Source organism: Stegostoma tigrinum, chromosome 1 (assembly GCF_030684315.1).
Source record: "Stegostoma tigrinum isolate sSteTig4 chromosome 1, sSteTig4.hap1, whole genome shotgun sequence".
NCBI lineage: Eukaryota > Metazoa > Chordata > Chondrichthyes > Orectolobiformes > Stegostomatidae > Stegostoma > Stegostoma tigrinum.
The window spans coordinates 55,177,428-55,199,823 of record NC_081354.1 but is presented as its reverse complement, the minus strand read 5'-3'; the positions used below and the strand labels follow the sequence as shown (position 1 = coordinate 55,199,823).

General features: G+C 39.7%; 1 protein-coding gene and 1 long non-coding RNA gene across 5 annotated transcripts; one reads left to right on the top strand and one right to left on the bottom strand.

Moving 5' to 3' along the window:
• Positions 1–2,326: 2,326 nt before the first annotated feature.
• LOC132209554 (uncharacterized) lies at positions 2,327–5,048 on the bottom strand. Its single transcript, XR_009445709.1, has 3 exons — positions 4,944–5,048; positions 4,204–4,303; positions 2,327–3,074 (listed from the first exon to the last, which is right to left on the bottom strand). It is a non-coding gene; the product is annotated as an uncharacterized LOC132209554 (long non-coding RNA).
• A 13-nt stretch (positions 5,049–5,061) lies between these two features.
• Positions 5,062–22,094, top strand: tmem128 (transmembrane protein 128). Of its 4 annotated transcripts, none has more exons than XM_048540286.2 (5): positions 5,062–5,191; positions 12,214–12,358; positions 13,664–13,825; positions 17,360–17,466; positions 20,835–22,093. In XM_048540286.2, the coding sequence occupies exons 1-4, from the start codon at positions 5,092–5,094 to the stop codon at positions 17,457–17,459; spliced, it is 507 nt and encodes a 168-aa protein (XP_048396243.2). In that variant the 5' UTR covers positions 5,062–5,091; the 3' UTR covers positions 17,460–17,466; positions 20,835–22,093. The 4 variants fall into 4 exon arrangements, with proteins under 4 accessions (XP_048396243.2, XP_048396259.2, XP_048396252.2 ...); XM_048540302.2 differs by having other exon boundaries at positions 12,217–12,358; positions 20,835–22,092; XM_048540295.2 differs by lacking the exon at positions 20,835–22,093 and adding an exon at positions 20,084–20,826.
• The last annotated feature ends 302 nt before the right edge of the window (positions 22,095–22,396 follow it).

The window sequence follows — 22,396 nt, the reverse complement described above, 5'->3', positions numbered from 1 at the left end:
TTTATCGAGTTTACAAGAAAGCACGTTGATACCGTTAATTAAATAGCATCACAGAACTTCCTGACAATTTGCACCATTGGAATGATGGATCCATTGTCAGGGAAAGGTTACAAGAGATTTTGGCATGAGTGAACTCTTATCTAGGCTGTGCCAATATCTGTCCACCAATCACCACACCTTCTCTGATGCCATGCAGAATTTCCACCTTTGCTCCACCCATCAACTCCTGGGTTAGGTCAACAGCAATAGAAAGTGTCTTGGATTTAAGCTAGTTTTCTCATTTACTCACTAACACCAAAAAATGGTGTGGGTAACATCATGATTTAAATGAAAGTATGACATCTGTGAGTTGAAATTAATTGAGAATATAAAACAAAATCCATCTTGGTGTTTTAAGGTTGTGGCTAAAATGCATCTGCATGCTTTTTATCAGTATGTGATAAATTTATTGTATATTGTGTATGTGGTATAATTTCCCTGCACATGCCATTCATCGAAGTAAGAATATGGGGCAATTTCACTTCAGCTTATTTGGGGCCAGCTGTAATTGATGTACTCACAGTGAATGCCAGAAAATGTGATCACTGAAGTTTGTCTGAAGTTGAGGTTAAAATCAGATCAGCTATGATCTTATTGAATTGCACAGCAGGCTTGAAGGGCCAAGTGGCCTACTCTTGTTCTTTGTTCATATATAACCAGAGTCATATAGCGTGGATTATTATGGAGTAGTGCCTGAGGAAAATTCCCTGTAAACTACCTGATGATGCCCATGTAGTGTAAAGAGCATCTGTTGAGCAAAGTGCCGGGAAAGGAAAACTGAATACAGGCCATTGGGCAGAATGTTCCACTTCAGCTTTTAATTTTAGAGGAGAAGCTTGCTTTAATTTTTTAGAAGATTGTTAATGACACCTGCAGATTTAAACTGCTTGATAGAATGGCTGTTGAAAGCAGCTAATTTATCAGCCTTTTAAAGTAATCTCGCATTTCAATGTCAGGCTCTCAGCACTAGAGTTGACATTTGTCATGTACTTTATTAAGTACTTATCCAAAATGATTTTCTGTCAAGAAGCTGGATAACTTTAATTAAATGTTAGCGTGGTTATTAAATAGTAATTAGATTTATGTTTCAGTTGTTGAAGCTTTCATTCATCAGGACAAGCTGCAAGTCGAAAACATTTATGCCACATGAGGGGAGAGTGCTAAATGGTTGGAAATGTGCACATTTTGTATTAACAAATTACTATACTTCTTATTGCATGACTTTGTCCTGGCTTCGTCCTAGACTATTTGGAAAGAAAGAGTGAATTCACTTACTCACTAGCATTAAGCTTTGCAAATTGAATAAATTTTGATTTAAACTATTTAGGCTAGAAAGTGAAGTTTGAGAAAATTTCTAAGTAAAATGTTAAAGGAAGAAGTAGAGTATTCACCTAGCTCCTTAATACCAATAGTCTAGATACTTTAACACTATCCACTAGCAAATTTCTGCTGAGTACCATTTCTGTCTGATTCTGGTGACCCCATCAAGCCCTTATTTGCTGATTTCTTAAACACAAGGATTGAATCTTATGTTTATTTGGCTAAGTCTGAGTTGCATTGAGTCTTTTAGAGGTTTTCCTTGCTGCGAGGCCTAGCAAGTTCTTTCACCCTATCTTATCAAACCCACCTCATTAATTACCTACATCCCTACACTGTATCTCACATCCAATTTCAAGACCCCCCCTTACCACGTGCATTTGAGAATAAGGCTTCTGTCTGATGAAGCAAGTGCCTGGGCCACCTCTGATTAGGCCTTCGGCAGTGTGGTGCATTCACTTTTTAAAAATTGCCGCATCATTGTTGTTGGATGGCCAGACTTAAAATGTTCTCATATAGTCTTGTTTATGAAAAAGAGCTGATATGAATTTCTGAAAAGAGTTTTTCAGAGGAGCTAGAAAATGAAGAAAGATATTCCTCAAATGAACACAGCATGTAATGGAAAACCTCAATTGTTCTGGCAGCATCTGTGCAGAGGGAATCAGAACTAACATTTCACGTCCAAAATTGTTTCTTTGAAACTGAAGAAAAGCAGAAATGTGATGAGTTTTGCACTGTTTGGAAAGATGCAGGCTCTGACAGGAAAAATGAAGGGCACAGATAGACTAGAGGGCAGGGGTTTCAATACTAAAGATGTCACAGAACAAAAAGCAAAAGGAGTGGTAATTATTGAAGTAAAGAAATAAAACTATTTCTCTATCTAGATAGTTTAACAATACTGAAACAGCATAGAAAATAAAAACAGTACACATGATAAGGCAGCGCAATCTAAATTCAGCTCACAGTGACTGATTTTAGCAAGACAAAAGGAATTGAAAGGGAAAAGAACTTGGTGATGAACTGTCATCGTGTTACAGTGAATCAGGTTTTTATTTTTAGCAAAACCAATTTTAGACACCAAACATTTTAGTTACCGAACATAAATAGCTGATGGAAACAATTGATTAGAAAGCCTTCTTGAATTCAGAGCCAGATTAAGCAAAATTTGAACTGTGAATGTGAATTTCTTGAGCTATTGTTAACTTTTTATTGTGTTTACTTCTGAATTACTTTGTGGACCTCTTTCACTTCTGGTCTGTGGAAAATACTGATTTAACATTAGTTTACTCATGATATCTCCATCTAAGTTCTATAATTTTTGCTCCACCTATCTTCATTTCAACTGCTCAGTCACATAATTGAAGTTTCCATTAGGACTTTGGTATTAGACATGGTTAATGATTTATCACAAAGGGTTGATGTGAGCTGATGGTATCAAGTGCACGGCTTTGTAAATTAGCAAGGACAATAATCCAAGCTCACATTGCAGCAATTTCAATTTTGGTGCGGATTATCCGTCTCACATTTCACTCAAAGTGGCTCATCCTTTCCCTGAAAGCAAACCTAGGCACAAGATGATAACAAATTACACACACTGATGAGATGTGCAATTTCATAAGCAGGGAATAGGGGATTTTTGTCTAAACAGTTGCTCTTTGTGTTTGTCACATTGCTTAATCTTCCCAACAGACAACAATTGAGCGGATGATGAAAGATCGCTGAAAAAAAATTACAGTAATTAGTAAACCTTTTGGAAACACACTGATAGAATAATTTGATAGTTGTTGTTCGATAATTCAAAATGAATATAAATGTTACATGAAAAATAACCATTTGATTTAACCATATTGCCAAAGAAAGCATTATTTTTGTGTCGCCTGTTTTTGCTAATTTCATCAAAATGAGATTTTTTTTAAAATCCTGCAGATTCCCATGGTGTTGGTCATGTGTTACCCAGGATCTGAATTGCTGTAGTGGTCTGGGACATAAAGGAGTACTGGGGGGCATGCGGGGAGGCAGAGAGGAGCATTAAATAACATGATGCCAATAACGGTCATACCTGTTGCGCACCAGCCATCATTGGTAACATTTTCTCTTCAGTGGAAAATTGAAAATGGCCTTTTTGACCCTAGGCGGCTGAGGCCCTTACATGGCTAGTTAAACACCCTTCCCACCACCACTGGTTTTCTTACAGTAGTGGGTGGGCAATTTGCCACATTGTGAGCCTGCCAAAGGTGGCAAATTCTAGTGGCCTCTGCAGACTTGGGGAGTTACAGCCTAATTAAGTGTCCTGTGGCCCACACTGACTGAAGAATCCCTCTGTCCCAGAGTTTCAACCACAGGCTTGGTTTTTGCCAGTTGCTGAACTAGCAATGGTCATTGGTCATGCCAGTGCACTGGAATCAAAGCTAATGACTTTCGAATTGGCTAGAAGATAGTCTTAAGAACAGGACTACATCTCTCAGAGGGAGAGAAGCCTACCCACAAAGACTGGACTTTAGCTTTATTACAGATTGCGCGATGCAGAATTCAAAATGGGTTGTCCACTCGCTCCTGCTCCCACCATCATGGCATGGTGAATCAAACATTAGATGAACCAGTTAGTGGCTCCCAGTGACACAGTGGCTAACGAATGGTGTGAGAAGAGGCCACATGCCCAATTAGCTGCCTCAGCTGGAACATCACACAGGACAGGGGTCTTGCCATGAACAGGAGGTCAGTCATGGCCATGAATTCTGAAGACCCCTGAGCTCTCAACCATTCCTTACTTCTTATATCCAACCCAAAACATGGAATAAATAAAAACATTGAAAATGTGTCAGCTTCCTGAGCAGATTCTGTTGTTACCTGCAGCCATGATCCTGGTGGCAGTCTTTTTTCTTCCACTCTTGCACTATATCCTCATAACCACCATAAGACACAGCCAAGCTTTTTCCTGGGCAATGCCCTATAAGAATGGACCAAGCAACAAAAGATTGTATGAATTTGGCTCTTAAACAAGCTCAATAGCTTGTTAATTGATTATTGATTGGCAGCCCATCTTCCACGTTGAACATTCATTCTTTCCAACAGTGTTTTCCATCTACAAGTAATTCACCAAGGCTCTGCCACCGAGAACATGAACACAAACAAACCAGATACAGAGGAACACCACCAACTACAAATTCCCAAGCAAAACCACATATCATCCTGATTTGGAACTATACATAGCCTAGACAGTGGATATTACACCTGAGGTATATTGAACCAGAGTCAGGTCAGGCTGCACATAGTGTATTAGATTGGTGCTGGGTTATGTCTGCAGAGCGTTATCTCTGAGGCACACTGACCTGTGCCCAGATATTGTGCACCTCTGCAGCAGGTGGTTACTTTAATCTAAATCTCCTAGCTCAGAGGAAGGGCCACTCCAACTGCGCCACCAGAGCCCCTTTCATCACCTTATCAATTCATTTCATGCTTTCTGCTTATACATATTACACTCCTGGGATAGGCTGTGTTGTACATCTCAAGTGGTTTGGCTGCTATTTATAATCAAGGATGTGCATTATGCAAACTCATAAGACGATAGAGATTGGCAGAATTTTTACCAGCATTGTATTGCTGGAGGTAATAAGATGTGAACCACACTAGAGATGGGGTTTTGAAATCATCACCGCTAGACCACAGGAGGCTCTTGTTCCGGCTCCCTGACGTCAGCGCGTATTTGCGTGCTGACGTGTCTGGCCCCGCTGCAAGATGGCGGCTGAGTCCGAGCAGTTGCTTCGGTTCCGGAACCAGTTCCGAGCGGCGGCTCCGACCGCGATTCCCGGGGACTCGGTGTGGCCGGGAGCACGAGGTGAGGGCCGAGTGCAAGCACCAACCCTCCTTTACTCGACCCCGTATGTAACCCTACTGCCCATCATCCCTCCAGCCATCGCTTACACCTCCCCGCCTCTTGTTTTAAATTCACTGAATAGGGTGTTCAGCATTTATTGTGTGTCCCTGGTCACCCTTCAGGAGGTGGCGGTGCGCTGTCTTCTGCAGTTCACCTACTGTGGGTTGACCCACGATGCCAGCAGGGAATTCCAGAGCTCTGAGCCAGCAGCAGTGAAGGAGCGGTAATACATCTCCAAGTCAGGATGGTGAATGTCCTGGAGGGGAACCTGCAATTGGTCATCCCCATGTGTGTACTGACCTTGTTCTTCTAGATGGAAGTGGTCATGGATTTGGAAGGTGCTGTCTAAGAGGTCTTGGAGAGTTTTTGCAGTACATCTTATAAATGGAAGACACAGCTACTACAGAGTGTTGATGGTGGAGACAGGATGTTTTGTTGATGTGGTGCCAGTTAAGTCACTGCTTTGATGTGGATGATGCCAAGATTCTTGAGTGTTACTTGAGCTCTACTCAGATTCAAAGTCATACAGTGTGGAAGCAGACCCTTCAGTCCAACATATCCATGGCAACCAAATTTCCTGAACTAAACTAGTGCCACTTGCTTGTGTTTGGCCCATATCCGTCAAAACCTTTCTATTCATGTACCTGTCCAAATGTCTTTTAAATGCTATAACTGCATTTTCATCTGCGACTTCCTCTGACAGTTCATTTCACATATGAACTGTCCTCTCTGTGAAAAAGTCGCCCCTCAGGTCCCTTTTAAATCCTTCGCCTCTCACCTTAAAAATATGCCCCCTAGATTTGACTTCCCTCACGCTAGGAAAAGACCTTTGCACTTTACCTTATCTACGCCCTTCATGATTTTATAATCCTCCTACGCTCGGGTGAAAAAAGTCCCAGCCTACCCTTATGACTCTAAGTTCCAGTCCCGGCAACATTCTGGTGAATCTTTTCTGAACCCCTCCCCTTTAATAATAACCTTCTTGTAGCACGGTGACCAGCACTGAACACAGTTCTCCAAAAGTGGCCTCTCCAACATTCTGTACAACCTCAATGTAAGGTTCCAACTCCTGTATTCAATGGTCTGAGCAATGAAGGCAACCATATTAAATGTCTTCTTAACCAGCCTGAATACTGTAATGCAACTTTCAAAGCACTATGTACATGAACCCTAGGTCTCCCTTTTCAATAACACTTCCATTAACCAAGTAAGTCATGCCCTTGTCTGTCACTCCTCATCCTGTTGGCCCAGTTGATCAAGATCCCTTCGTAATCTTAGGTAATCTTCACTGTCAACCATGTCACCAATTTTGGTGTTATCCACAAACTTACTAACCATCCCTCCTAAATTCTCATCCAAATCGTTTATGTAAATTAGAAACAAAAGTGGACCCAGCACCGATCCCTGTGGAACACTGCTGATCACAGGCCTCCAGTTTGAAAAGCAACTTACATAACTTCTCTGATGAAGGGTCTAGGCCCAAAACATCAGCTTTTGTGCTCCTGAGATGCTGCTTGGCCTGCTGTGTTCATCCAGCTCCACACTTTGTTATCTTACATAACCGCCTTCTGTCCCCCTACTGGCAAGTCAATTTTGTATCCAATTCGCAAGCTCTCCCTGAACCATGTGATCTAACTTTACCTATTAGTCTACCACGCGGGATCCAGTCAAAGGCTTTACTAAATTCCCGGTAGACAATGTCTATTGCTCTGCCCTCAACAGTCTTTTTGATTAAGTCCTCAAAACACTCATTCAAATTTGTGAGATATGATTTCGCGCACACGAAGCCATGCTGACTATCCCCAAACAGTTCTTGCCTCTCCAAATGCATGTAAATCTTATCTCTCAGGTCCCATCCCAGCAACTTAGCCACCATTGATATCAGACTCTCAGGCCTGTAGTTCCCAGGTCTATACAACCTTTTTAAGTTAGCCACTCTCCAGTCGACTGGAATCTCAGCCATGGCTCTAGATGATACAAATAGCTAGGGGCCCTGCAATTTCTTCCCTAACTTCCCACACTGTCCTGTGATACACTTGATCAGATTATCCAACTAAATGGGAGTATTCGTGCTTTGGAGGGTGAGGAGGTGAGCTACTCACTTTAATTCAAAGGTTTTATTACAGGATTCCCAGCTTCTGACCTGCAATTCCATGGATACAGAAGCAGTCCAAATGCAGCATAACCTGGATTATATCTAGGCTTGGGCTGAAAAGTGACAAGTCACATTCATGCCACACAAATGCCAGGCAAAGCTCATCTTCAATGTGAGACAATCTAACCATTGCCTCACTGAATCCCTTCACGATCAACATCTTGGGGTTACTGCTTATCAGAAACTAAACTGGACTAGCCATATAAATACTCCTTACCCACTTGTTCCCCAATTCTGGCATTTTCCCCACCACCTCCCCCTACTCGTTTCCACCTCATCACCCGATGTTCCCGACTCCATCCTCTATTTCCTGACCCCTTCCTGCGTGATCTGTTCCACTGCCCCCCCCCCCCCCCCCCCCCCACTTTTCCTCGAACCCAGCGAGTTTTATGAAAGATCCCTTTTGGAGATATTCTTGATTGGTATGAATGAAACTAAGCCAAGGAAGTTCCACAGAAATAAGTTTGAGAGGTTTAGCTAGGTGAGAAAGGGGAAAGGTAACAGATGAACATTCTCAATTTTTGCGACTGTTGGTATCTTGCATATTTTCAAGATGAAGGGTTTTGGTGGTACAGTGACGAAAACAGGAGTTGCCTTTGCTTTCCAGGGCCTTTCTGGATCAATGACTGGTTTTGGAAGTAGAGTCAGACTTTTATTTACTTAATTGTACAGCATTTTAAATTTATTCTTATAATGCTAGAAATAATGACTGTGCTGTATTATTACAAATGAGTTTCCAAGATTTCTTTTTTATACACTTTGTTCTAAGAAGATAAGAAATAGGAGTAGGATGAGGCAATTCAACCAATGGAGCCTGCTCTGTCATTTGATATGAGCATATTTGTTCTCATCTCAGCCTCAACTCCTCTTTCCTGCCTGCTGTCCGCAATCGTTCGAATCATTTCCTAATTCTGTTCGGAGATTTTCTGGTGCTGAGATTCCAGACCGACCTCTGGGCCATTCCAGACTAAGTCCGTGGTCCTAGACTCCTACGGCATGATTTTTTGGCCACAGAAGATACGTTCTTTATATGTTTATTACCTGCGTGTAAATGGGTGACTACACTTGAGATTATGCTGTTTGATCCTAGACTCTCCCACAAGTGGAAACAACCTCTCTGCACCTACCCTGTTGTGTCCCCTTAGAATATCGTACGTTTCAGTAAGATCTCCTCTTGTTCTCTTGAACTCTAATAAGAACAAACCCAACCCACTCGACCTCTCTTTATAAGAAAATCTCTCCACACCTGGAAATATCCTAACCGGAACGCTCCCTTTTATCTCAACCCTCTGTCTTTGAATAATTAAGCAATCCACCCTCAATCACTACCCCCACCACAAAGGCTGGCAATATTATTTAGTAGTCTTGAGAAATTGAGGTTTTGGTTAAGATTAAGAAGGAAGCTGAAATTGAGTGATTCTTTGTAAGAGCATAAAAGCAGCAGGAGTGTACTTAAGAGGGAAATCAGGAGGGCAAAAAGGGGACATGAGGTAGTTTTGGAAAATAGGGTTATGAAGAATCCAAAGGGATTTTACCCTCTTGTCCTTAATGTATTTGTAAGCTAGTGAGAGAATGCGGCTGTTAAAGATAAGGAAGGCCACTAATGTGTGGAACCGTAGGAAGTGGGAGAGATACTAAATAAATATTTTGCATCAGTGTTTACTGTGGAGAAGGACATGGAAGATAGAGAATGTGGGGAAATGAATAGTGACAACTTGAAAAATGTCCATATTACAGAGGGAGGAGGTGCTGAATGTCTTAAAACGCATAAAGGTGGATAAATCCCCGGGACCTGATCAGGTGTGCCCTAGAACTCTATGGGAAACTAGGAAAGTGATCTCTGGGCCCCTTGCTGAGATATTTGTATCATCGATAGCTACAGGTGAGCTGCCGGAAGACAAGAGGTTGGCTAACACCGTGCCACTATATAAGAAAGGTGGTAAGGAAAAGCCAGGGAACTATAGACTGGTGAGCCTGACATCAATGGTGGGCAAGTTGTTGGAGGGAATCCTGACCGGCAGGACATACATGTATTTGGAAAGGCAAGGACTGATTAAGGATAGTCAAGATGGCTTTGAGTGTGGGAAATCCTGTCTCATGAACTTGATTGAGTATTTTGAAGAAGTAATGAAGAGGATTGATGAGGGCAGAGCAGTGCATGTGATTGATATGGACCTCAGTAAGGCGCTCAACAAGGTTCCTCATAGTAGACTGATTAGCAAGATTAGATCACATGGAATAGAGACAGAACTAGCTATTTGGATACAGAACTGGCTTTAAGGTAAAGACAGAGGGTGGTGTTGGAGGGTTGCTTTTCAGACTGGAGACCTGTGACCAGCAGGGTGCCACAAGGTTTGGTGCTGGGTCCACGGCTTTTCTTCATTTGTACAAATGATTTGGATGTGATTATAGGAGGTATGGTTAGTAAGTTTGCAGCTGACACCAAAATTGGAGGTGTAGTCCATAACAAAGAAGGTTATCTCAGAGTACAACGAGATGTTGGGTGGCATGGTGGCTCAGTGATTAGCACTGCTGCCTCACAGCACCAGGGACTCTGGCTTGATTCCATGCTTGGGCGATTGACTGTGTGGAGTTTGCACGTTCTTCCTGTGTCTGCATGGGTTTTCTCTGCATGCTGCGGTTTCCTCCTGCAGTCCAAAGATGTGCAGGTTGGGTGGATTGGCATGCCAAGTTGCCCAGAGTGCTCAGGGATGTGCAGGTGAAGGTGGGTTAGCAGCGGGAAATGCAAGGATAGGGCAGGGGGATGGGTCTGGGTCTGGTTGGGATGCTGTTCAGAGGCTTGGACCCATTGGGCTGAATAGCCTGTTTCCACACTGTGGGGGTCTAAGATATGTTGATCAGATGGGCTAATGGGTTGAGGAGTGGCAGATTGAGTTTAATTTAGATCAATGTGATGTGCAGCATTTTGGAAAGATAAATGAGAGCAGGAATTACACACTTAATGGTAAGGTGCTGGGGGAGTGTTGCTGAACAACATTTGTAGTGCAGGTTCATAGTTCTATGAAAGTGGAGTCACAGGTAGAAAGGATGGTGGAGAAGATGTTTGGTATTCTTGCCTTTGTTAGTCAATGCATTGAGTATAGGGGTTGGGAGGTCATATTGTGCTATACAGGACATTGGTTAGGCCACTATTGGGATACTGCATGCAATTCTGGTCTCCCTGCTATTGGAAGAATGTTGTGAAACTTGAAAAGGTTTCAGAAAAGATTTACAAGGATGCTGCCACAGGTGGAAGTTTTGAGCTACTGGGAGAGGCTGAATAGACTGGGACTATTTTCCCTGGGGCGTCAAAAGCTGAAGGGTGACCTTATAGAGGTTTATAAAATCATGAGGGGCATGGATATGGTAAATAGACAAGGTCTTTTCCCTGGGATGGGGGAGTCCAAAGCTAGAGGGCATAGGTTTAAGGTGAGAGAGGAAAGATATAAAGGGCATCTAAGGGACAACTTTTTCATGCAGAGGTTGGTGCGTGTATGGAATGAACTGTCAGAGGAAGTGGTGGAGGCTGGCACAATTACAACATTTAAAGGCATTTGGATGGGTATATGAATAGGAAGGGTTTAAGAAGGATATGGGCTAAATGTTGACAAATGGGACTAGATTTATTTAGGATATCTGATTGGCATGGACAAGGTGGTCCGAAGAGTCTGTTTCTTTGGTGTATATTTCTATGACTCTTAAGTGGCCTATGTTATGGAATGCTTATGGAAATCTAAATATGTTATATTTATTGGTTTCCTTTATCTACATTGATTGCTACCTCTTGAAACAACTGCAATAACTTTCTCAGTCATGATTTCCCCTTCATGAATCCATGCTGACTTTGCATGATTATAACATAGGTTTCTAAATGCTCTGCTTTACATCCTTTGTAAAGAGACTATAACATTTTCTCAACAACAGATGTTAACTGGCCTATTGTTACTTGTATTTTCTTACCTTCCCCTTTTGAATATGGGTATTACATTGGCAGTTTTCCAATGCTCTGGGATTTGTCCATAACCTAAGGACTCTTGGAAGATTGACTATTTTCAAAGTCCTAGGATGTAACCTGCCAGGCTCAAGGGACATATTGGCCTTTATCCCCATTAATTTCCATAGTTATTTTTCTCTTGTAATAGTTCTGTGTTTATTCTGTCCTCCTCCCCTACACCTAAAAGCACCCCCACCCACCCCCTCCAGCCTTTTAGCCCTTCCATCATTTTGTCTCTTTGGAATGTTATGAGTATCCTTGGCAGTACAGACTGATGCAAAGTATCTGTTCAATTCTGCTATCCTGGCTTCCCAGTATTATTATCCAGCCTTGTTCTCTAAGCGCCCAGTATTTCACTGTTGCCTCTCTCTTCCTTTTTAATATATTTAAATTACTCTTGGTGTCCATTTTTACTAGTTTATTTTCTCCCTCATTGTTTTCTTCGTCATCTGTTGTTGGCTTTTAAATCCTTCTCAATCCTCTGATTTATCACTAATTTTTGCGTGTTCTTTTTAAGTTTGACGTCTTCCTGAACTTCTCTGTGAACCTTGGAATCAGCCTTTGGTCAGTAGGATATTCTTTGCTGTGAGTCATGAATTATTTTGTAAAATGTCTGCCAATATTCATCAAACCCAGGAAACAAGGACAGGAGAAACAACAAATAGACTAGTACCACCAGGCAGCCAGAAGGACAATCTCCTGATACAGAGAGGCTGCATTAGACTTCATCAGATTTTGCTGAGTTTAAACTGCTGGTATATCTTTTATACAATATGCAAAGTGAATGCTGTCTGCCAGTTTCAGATTGTTTTAACAATATTGTTTCTTTATCAGCAGATTTACAAGATGAGGAAAAGAAGAAGGAAAAACCACTTCCTCGATTTAATATGCACTCTGTGTTCTGGATTTTAGCATCAATCGCAGTGACCTATTACGTTGAATTTTTTTCCACAATTAAAACTGACTACCGAATAGAGGGGTAAATACTCTGAATATATTTCTCTGACTTGTATATTTTGACCTTCCAAAATGGGATATTTTTGTATTTTTGTCTTTTTGCCATCAACAGTGTGGAGTTCTGATGATGGTGCCAGGGTGAGGGGCTTCTACAATCTGACAGTATTTAGTTGAGCAAGCTCCACATCAGTCCCTTCTTTACAGCAGGGCTCCACCACACATATGTTTATGCTCTATGATCTTAAAGCTTTTATGTGACTTGTACATTTCCACATTGAAAATCATTTGAATTTTCAACATTTTTAAAGATTTTGGAAAAGAGTAACTTCTCTAATCTTTCAAAACTGGTGGATGCAAAGATTGTAGCCTAGAAAATTCTATAACAGCATATGCTGAGAATGCACAGTGACTGTCGTGGAGAGTAATATTAATTTGAAACTCCGGCTCTTAAAACCAGTAGTTGACTTCATGTACAACCTTAGAATTAATAAGAAAAGAAAAATAAATTTAATGGAAAATGTAATTGTCACTGTGCAATGTAATTTCTTTGGTTTTCCCCTTGGGCATTTGAATTACTGAAGAGAAAAGGCAGCCAAATAAATCTAGAGAGGGCATGTTGTGGTTTTTGCCATCAGTAGTAGTATTGCAGCTTTTTTTAAAAATAAAGTTCCAGTTGTGTGACATTTTAAAGAAAAAAATCACTTTATAGGAGTGACATACTTTAGGAATAGAAGATTTTTCACGTAAGGTCGTAAGTCTAGTTGCTGCTTGTTGATGAGACTAAACATGTCATTTACTGTCTTAACTAGCAGTAATTTATGAAAAACTACTGTGAGTGAAGTAAAGGTGAGACTAGGGAGGTGGTTTTGTATAGAAATTCTATATTTAGTTTCCCACTTGTAAAATAAATATTTGTTATGTGGTGTTACTAGCCAGGGGTTTATGTGTCCTTTTTCAGGTTATGTCTCTCCAACAATACTGAAATTAAAAATTACTCCTTTGGACCATGACCCCACCACTAAACATCACACTAGTGTTTCTAGGTCTTCCACTGACCTCATTCCCCTGAACACCTCCTTTCCACAACTTCTGCCCTCATCTGTTCCACTCGTTCCTCCTCCCCCTTGGAAAAAGAGTGAAACCTATCATATTCCAGCTTGCTTCAGTTCTGAAGCAGAGTCACTGCACTCTAAGTTTAATTCTGTTTGTCTCACGACAGATGTTGCCGAATCTGCCTAGTTTCTGTAGCATTTCCTGTTTTTTTTTAAAATGTATTCATTCATGTCTGCTTCTTGTCACTAATCCATTTTTTCTTTCTCTAAATCAGTCGGTGGTTCCTGTTAGGCACCTCACTACTCATAATTAGCTTACTGATTGCATTCTACTGCATCTTCTACCTGGAGTGGTACAGAGGGATCAGAGAATATGAGCAATATAATCCTACCCTGGTTCCTTCAGCTACAGCATCTTTCATTGCTGCAGCAGTATGGTATGTTTTTGAAGTCACTGGCAAATATCAGTTTGTTGATTTCTAACTTGTTTCTCCTTACAATAAACTTCAGGATAACGCGACAAAGTTATTCCAATCTGTTAGCACTAAAAGTAAATCTGAAACTGCTGTTCAAACCTATGTTGGGAAGTAATGCAATGGAATTTACATGCTTTATTCTTGATCAATGAGATAATTGGATTAATGACTATGTTTGCTTTCAAACAGCAATAATAGCCAATGTATGCTGCTTATTTAATATTCTCTGGCTTTAAAATGTCATTTTAGCTGGAGATGATAATTGCTTTCATAATTGGTTGAAGCTTCTCTGCAGAACTGAAACAGTTGATTTTGCCAGATACATCAATGAGGAAGTGCTGCAATGTCGATGCCATTAGGAGGTAGTATTAAACTGAGCCTTGTGCGGGAAGAAATAAAAGAGCCCATACCAGTATTTGATGAAAAACTGTGACCTTTCTCATTGTGCTGTGCTGTACACCCACCAAGCAGTAACATGAGAAAAGATCGATTAGCAATTTATCCAGTTTGCTGTTAGTGGGCTCTTGTTGTGCACAACCTCCTGCCTGCATAGAAATCATGAGTGAGGAGTGATACAGTGGGTAATGTATAGAAATTCTAGATTTAGTTTCCCACTTGTAAAATAAATATTTGTTATGTGGTGTTACTAGCCAGGGGTTTATGTGTCCTTTTTCAGGTTATGTCTCTCCAACAATACTGAAATTAAAAATTACTCCTTTGGACCACGACCCCACCACTAAACATCACACTAGTGTTTCTAGGTCTTCCACTGACCTCATTCCCCTGAACAGTGGTGATACAGTGGTAATGTGCCTGCCTCTGAGGCCTCTGAGCCATGAGGCCCAGGTTCAAGTTCCATCTACTCCAGAGGTGTGTAGTAATATCTGTGAACAGGTTGGTTAGAAAGTATGTACAATCATGAGCCGGGAAACCTGGGTTCAGGGTCCCCCTGCTCCAGAAGTGTGTTGATTTTAAAAAAATAATTATAATCACGTATGCACTTAGTGATTTTTTTTTAAACTGATTTACCTATTCTGTCACTTTCAAAGATTTGTGCACAATATCTCGCATTATCTCTTCTTGCATCTTGTTTAAAATTGTCTTATGTCACATATATATGTTTGTATGAAGAATGAATGGATAATGTATCACCTCACATTTACCTGAGCTGATTTTAAAGAGCATCATGATTGTGAAGGCAAGAATATGTCTACAGCAGGATCCTGTAAACATGAATGGCCAGTTAAACCATTTTAGCATCGCTGTTTATGGTGCTTGTGAATATGAAGCAGTCAATGGAAGAATTGTCTGTTTTCATCAAATATTAGCACATGACCTTTTATTTCTGCTTGAAGAAGCCTCCGTTTACTATTGCACATGAGTGACATAAACGATGCAGCAATTCCTCTACTGCATTGAAATATTTGGTTCGACCATTGTGTCTCAATTCTGCAGTGGTATTCCAACCAAATGCAGCTCTGAACCAAACTAATTTAGTGACGTGAAATATTAATCAAACGTTTATAGGTAAGGGTTTTTATTACATTTGTCTTCATTCAGAAGTAGTTAATTCAGTTTACAGTCTTTCTCATTCTATACTATACATGCAGGTTTTAATATCTGCAGTTTTTAAAAATGATACCTTGTCTCCTTTGAGCCCATTTCGTTAACATATACCAACACTTAGTGTCTCTGGGGAATGTCATTTATATGCCTCTGAAAAAAACCACATCTCAAACTTTAGTTATATTTATCTGATTGCTAAATGTAAAACAAAAAAAGTTGTATCTTATCCTAGCAAAGAGGATCTTTCAGGCCTTTTGACTGTCAGCCAATTTGACATCAGAAAATTCATTTAAGTCTCTGTTCACTGTGAACTCTGCCTACATGTGGCAGAGTACCATGCGGTTCATTGGTCAGCAGATTGCATTCGTACATTGCAATAGTGAGTATGTGATCCTGATAAGAATTTAGTTCATTGTATGTGAGCAATTCTTTCCGTTTTCTATTAAAAGGCATTTTCAAAGAAATCATGCTAAGCAATATCAGCATTGTTGTTAACTAGCAATTCTCGAAATGCTTGTTAGGTCTTAACCACGGAACTCAAATATGTAGGTTCCTACGTCCTTAAAAATAATTACTTTGTCGGAAGTTTGCATCTTTGACGGTTGGCCCTTAGTCAATTTTGAAATGAAAATTAATTACTTGATTCATTTATTAATAGCCTTCCTGATGACTTGTTAATTAATTTTACTGTGTCAGTCTTTATCACAAGAGGATTTGAGTGCAACAGTGGCAGATTGTTCAAGGCCCTGGTTAAACAACACCTGCCATACCAAGTACTTTTGTTCTCCTTATTTTAGGAAGATTTTTATTCATATTTTATATTTAAGAAGGACATAATTGTTCTTGAGGGAGTGCAATGAAGGTTCACTTAAGTAGTTCCAAGGATAGTGAGACTGTCCTATGGAGAGGGATGAGGGAAAACTGGGCCTGTATTCTCTAGAGTTTTGAAAAATTAGGTGATCTCATTGAAACCTACAGAAAACCTGAAGGGCCAAACAAAGTAGATGTGACTAATGTTGTTCCCCTAAGTGGGGAATCCAGAACCAGGGTGCGCAATATCAAGATTTGATGAAAGCCACTTAGTACTGAGTTGAAGAGAAACCTCTTCACTCAGAAGGTTATATATGTATGGAATGCTTTACACCTGAAGGCTAGGTAAGTTCAACCACTGAATATGCTTAAAGTAGACATTGACAGATTTTGAAATACTACTGATGTAAAGGAATGGGGGATAGTATGGGAGAAAAGGCACCAAAGTGCATGATCACCCATGGTTTTACATTTCTATGTTCATATGAAAACTATTCAGATATTTCTATGAAGTGATTTTAAAGTAATTTTATTTGCTTTTTTTTGATAATGGGCCTTGTAATGAACCATAGCAAATTTCTTTGTAATTCTATTTGTGCACTTGTGTTTGAGGAGGTATATGCTGGGCTGGCTTTTCCATCATATTGTTTGGGTCTAACTGTGAAGCCTCGGCTAATGTCATGGCTCAATAACTAAAATTCAAATCTGTTTTCTGTGCATACAGTAATTCTATACATCAGTTACTGAGTTATATTAATAAACAGTCAAAAATCTTTCTAAAGCACCGTAAGGTGAACATACTTCATTTAACATCCTCATCGTATAACAGCTTTTGTAATTCATTCATTGCCAGTTTCGTTTATCACTGCTTTTTACACAAATGGAAATTGACTCTTCTCGGCAGTTCAGAAACACATGTTGTTATATAAATATAGCACCTGTGTAAATTTGACCAAATCTTTTCTACAACACTGCAATAAACACTACCTGTCAATATGTACCAACCTGTACGTATACTGATATTTCAAGGATTGGACCAAGACCGGTTATTACATTTGAAACGCTGAAGCACCGAGTGATCTTTAAAAGATTTACTGACTATAAACTTTCTTTTTACAGCTTTAATATTGCACTGTGGCCAGTGTGGTCTTTCTTTACTCCTTTCATCCTTTTCACTCAATTTATGGGTGTTGTGATGTTTGTATCACTACTAGGATGATTTGTAGGTAAGTTCTAATACTAGTTTTCACTGTTTTTGGCTACTCTTTTTTGTCTTATTATGGGCAGCTATTATAAAACCATATGATATAGGAGCAGAATTAAACCACTTGGTGCATTGAGTCTGTTCTGCCATTCGATATGTTTCAAAACCCCAATCTCCTGCCTTCTCCCAGTAACCCTTGTTCCCCTGACCAATCCACAATCAATCTATCTCTAGCTTAATTACACTCCATGACTTGACCTCAAAGTGCTCTGTGGTACGTATTTCACAGATTCACCACCATCTGAAGAAATTTCTCCTGGCCTCAGTTCTAAAGGGTTGTCCCTTTGCTCTGAGGCTGTACCCTCAGATCCTAGACTCTCCTACTAGTGGAAACGTCATCTCTATGTTTGTTCTATCCAGGCCTGTCAGTATCGTGTAAGTTTTTTCAATGAGATCTCCCTCATCCTTCTAAACTGTATTGAGGACAGACACAGCTGCTCCTCATATGACAAGCCCTTCAGCCTCCGGATTATACATATAAACCACGTCTAGACTCCCTAACGCCAGCATATCTTTCCTTAGATATGAGGTCCAAAACTGCTCTCAGTATTCCAAACGCAGACTGACCAAAGTGTTGTACAGTTTCAGCTATACATCTTTTTTCATAATCTAGCCCTCTTGAAATGATTGCTAATGTTGCATTTGCCTTCCGAACTTCCAGTTGAACTTCCATGTTAGCCTTAAGAGAATCCTGAACCAGGTCCCCCAAGTCTCTTTGCGCTTTAAATTTCTGAAGCCCAATTCCATCTGCCATTACTTTGCCCACTCCCCCATCCTGTACAAGTACTTTTCCAATCTAGCTGCTTTGTCAGCACTACCTGCTCTCAGTTCCTTTGTCCAGATCGTTGATGTATAACATGAATAGTTGTGGTCCCAACACAGGCCCCTTTAAAACTCCACTAGTCACTGGCAGCCTTCCTGAAAAAGACCTTTTTATTCCTACTCTGCCTTCTGTCAGTAAGTCATTCCTTTATCCATGCCAGTACCTTTCCCCTAACACCATGGAACCATTGTATTAAGTATATTTAAGAAATCAACAAGTAGCTGCTGTTCCCAAGTTGTGTTGGTAATTGATCTCAGTTGGGGTGTTATAGTTTTCAGCGTAATTGGTCTTAGTAAGAACAGTGGATTTATCTAGGCTTCTTGCTCCGCATTTCTGCAAAGTACGTTTGTGTACATTGTGTGAAGAGAGGATTGGATCCTGTTGTGAGACCCTGAAAATGGAATAACTTGGGTGACAGAATTCCAAAATTGTACAATTACTGTCCAGAACCTAGCTATTTCAGATTATCTATAGTGGCACAGTGATAATGCCGCCTTCCCCGAAAGTGTGTTGTGACCTGACTGAACATGTTGATTAAAATTAATTTAGAACTATACTCTAACAATGATCAGTGCCTGAACAGGAAGAGAGTCAGGAAAAAAAGTCTGTATGGATTTTTTTTTCAAATGTTCTGAAATCTAAAAACAGATATGTCAATTTATATCAGTGGAAGAGATACCTTTTGTGAGCTAATTTACATATTGGTCTTTTAGTCAATAAAGTAAGTATTTTGCTTGAATCTTTCAGAAATATTACCAAAATTCTGATCCTAATCTCTGATTTAGAATCATACAGTGATGCAGCGCGGAAACTGACCCTTTGATCCAACTCATCTGTGCCAACTAGACATTCTGATCTGACCTAGTCCCATTTGCCAGCATTTGGCCCACATCTCTCTAAACACTTCCTATTCATACACCCATCCAGATGCCTTTTAAATGTGGTAATTGTACCAGTCTCCTCCACTTCCATACATGCACCATCTTCTGCTTCATAAAATACTCTTTTTAAATCTTTCCCCTCGCACCTTAAACCTGTGTCCTCTAGTCTTGGACTCCTTCATTCTAGCAATAAAACCTTGGCTATTCACCTTATCCAAGCCCCTTATGATTTTATAAACTTCTATAAGGTCTCCCTGCAGTCTCTGATGCTCCAGGGATAAAAAGCCCCAGTCTATCTAGCCTCTCCCTAGAATGCAAACCCTGCAGTCCCAGCAACATCCTTGTAAATCTTTTCTGCACCCTCTCAAGTTTAACAACATCCTCCTTATAGCACGGAAATCAGAATTGTATGCAGTATTCTAAAAGTGGCCTCACCAATGATCTGTACATGATGTCCCAATGAGGGCAGGTGTGCCAGACAGCATCTTCAAGATGCTGTCTACATGTGACATCACTTTCAAACAATTATGCACCTGCACCCCTAGGTCTCCTTGTTTGGCAACACACTCCAGGGCCCTGCCATTAACTGTGTAAGTCCTGTCCTGATTTGCCTTACCAAAGTACAAGACCTCATGTTTATCTAAATTTCATCTGCTACTTCTTGGCTCATTGACTCATCTGATCAAGGTTTCTTTGTACTCTTGAGATAATCTTCATTGTCCACTTCAGCACCTATTTTGGTGCAATGTGCAAATTTACTAACTATGCCTCCTGTATTAACATGCAAATCATTTGTATAAATTAACGTAAGTTTACTGCATGTATGTTCTTCTAATAATGGTGTCTTTTTAACTCTTTTTCAATCACTAATTTAGGTAGCTTTAAAGGAACACGAAGCATACACAGATTTAATTTGGACCTAAAAAGCTGAAACTAGATCTCTTGTGCAGTGAGCAGAGCATAAGTGCGTAGTTGTTGCTACCATTTGACCATCGAACAAAGAATAAGAATCTTGAATTTCATGTTTAAACTTGCAATTATCAATCATAAAGAAGTGTATTTGTCTAAATTAAATCTTCTCCTCCCCACCTCTTGGTTCCTTACGTTATCTCATATGTCAACTACAGTAACTTGGAGTGAAGAGCAGGCAGGCAGACAGACAAGCTACTCTCATTGTCACTGGTTTATAGAACCAGATACTGGGAGATGCACTGCAACATGTTACTTCTCTTTCTCTGTAACCTCTGAGTTTTCTCTCTGACTTTCACTCATTGAGCATTGGATCTGGGAGTGTGAAATAATTCATCATGAGAATCCGATTTCTTTCCAGTCCATGACGCAACACTTAAGAATCCGCCAGCTTTAGTTCTGATTGGAGTAATTATTTAGTCATTAATTTTATCAGCTTTTCCCACGATTACTCAATAGGGTAACTTTTCAAAAGTAATCAATCAATTCCTTTAATATTCCTTCCTTTTAGATAAGAGTCAAGAAAATGCATTTGACTGCAGTGTAGTTGCTAAAATTGTCTAATTGTATCAATTAACAAGTCATTTTTCAAAACGTGTAGAAATGTATTGTAAGATGTAATTGTTTTTCAGAATTTTCATTTTTCTGTCATTTCAGAGCTCAGCTCAGTATTTCCTGTAAATAAAGAAGTTGTCTTTCAAGAACCTGCAATTGTTACATAAAATATTCAAGTAACTGAAATGGAAAGCTTTAGTTCAATGAATTTCACTATTATAATTCCTTTTGCATCTGTCCATGATCCGTGATTCCGTTTACAGAACAAGATTGCTTTTATACAAGATTTAAACATTACAATTGTTACTCTGTGAATAAGTGTAATTATAGAATTGAATAAATCTTTGTAGTATTATGAACAAATATAATAATGACCTTTTAAATGTGACATGAGAACTGGCTGAAATGAGAGCAAGTGTTGCCAGTGATGACTCTCTCTGATGGCATATATAATCAAGGAAATTGCCTCTTTTTCTTACCTATGTTATAAGTCCTTCACTGACATAAAACAGAATCCAGATGATCACCCTCCAATTTGTCCCTTATTTTTATCAACTCCTATGATAGCATTTTTAAGTAGAAAGGTATCCTGGTTTAAGTCTTCTGCAAGAACCATCTGAATCGGCAGCTGTACTTTTCATTTCATTTAATTCCCTCTCCTATCCTGTGGGGTAACACCCGATCTGCATTTTGTTTCGTCGATCAGATGCACCATTATTGTTCACTTTATATTTATTTTAAAGTAGCAGGTTAAAGTTGCCTTTGTAGAATTTCAGAACCAACTTAAAGGGTGAGGCCTATTGCACATTCCCATTCCTTGTTTATGGAATGGCAGAAGTTTGCAACCTGCTTGTTTTTTCTGCCAGAAGTTGCAAGTGATGCAGGAAGATCTGTAAAACAAAATCTTCAAATGCATGAAAATTACATAAAATTTATTGTATACATGTATACATGGCATGTGGTTATGATTAATGTTGGCATCTAACAAACATGCTAAGAATTTGCATGTATTCCATGCTATTTCTTCTGACCTAATTCCATGACAGGCTGTGTAGAGTCTTAAAAAGTCAGCATGCAAGTGTTTGATAGGTAATTTTGTTATCACATTGCTATATAAATTTAAATGCATATTACATTGCAATTTATCAGAACTGGAATATTTGTGTACAAAATTGTGTTTTTGCTCTTATTTAAAATGTGTATGTTGCTGTTTATTTCTCATTTTTGAATTAAAACTGAAACACAAAAAACTACAATATTCATCTCAGCTCGGTACCTACACTAACATAACGTTCATCTGTTTCTTTTGTATTGTCATTTCACAAAATGAATAATTAAATCTGCTTATAAATTAAATTGCTCCATGTGCTCATTGACAAAATCATGAGCCCAGAATGACTTGTTCCATGAGAGGAGGGGGACACATTTATCCACAGTGCATTCACAGTGGTATCCGTAACTCAAATACTTTGTCTAAGCAACTTTGTTTCAAATCCTGTTTCTTATCAGAGGTGTTATTTAGTAGTCCCATTGATAAGTTGACTTCCTTGACTGGTCGTAGCTTACAACCAGGATGTTCTGTGATATGAAGTCTACAATGGACAGTTTGTTTATTAACCCCCAGGCTAAAAGCATAACAGTTTATTTATCTGACACTGAACAAC

What these genes read in the sequence shown, in the direction of transcription:
- tmem128 (XM_048540286.2), top strand. Translation starts at nt 5,092, where the DNA reads ATGGCGGCTGAGTCCGAGCAGTTGCTTCGGTTCCGGAACCAGTTCCGA. An exon ending in GGTGTGGCCGGGAGCACGAG is followed by an intron (nt 5,192 to 12,213) that starts GTGAGGGCCGAG and finishes TTTCTTTATCAG; the next exon opens with CAGATTTACAAGATGAGGAA. An exon ending in TTCATTGCTGCAGCAGTATG is followed by an intron (nt 13,826 to 17,359) that starts GTATGTTTTTGA and finishes TTCTTTTTACAG; the next exon opens with CTTTAATATTGCACTGTGGC.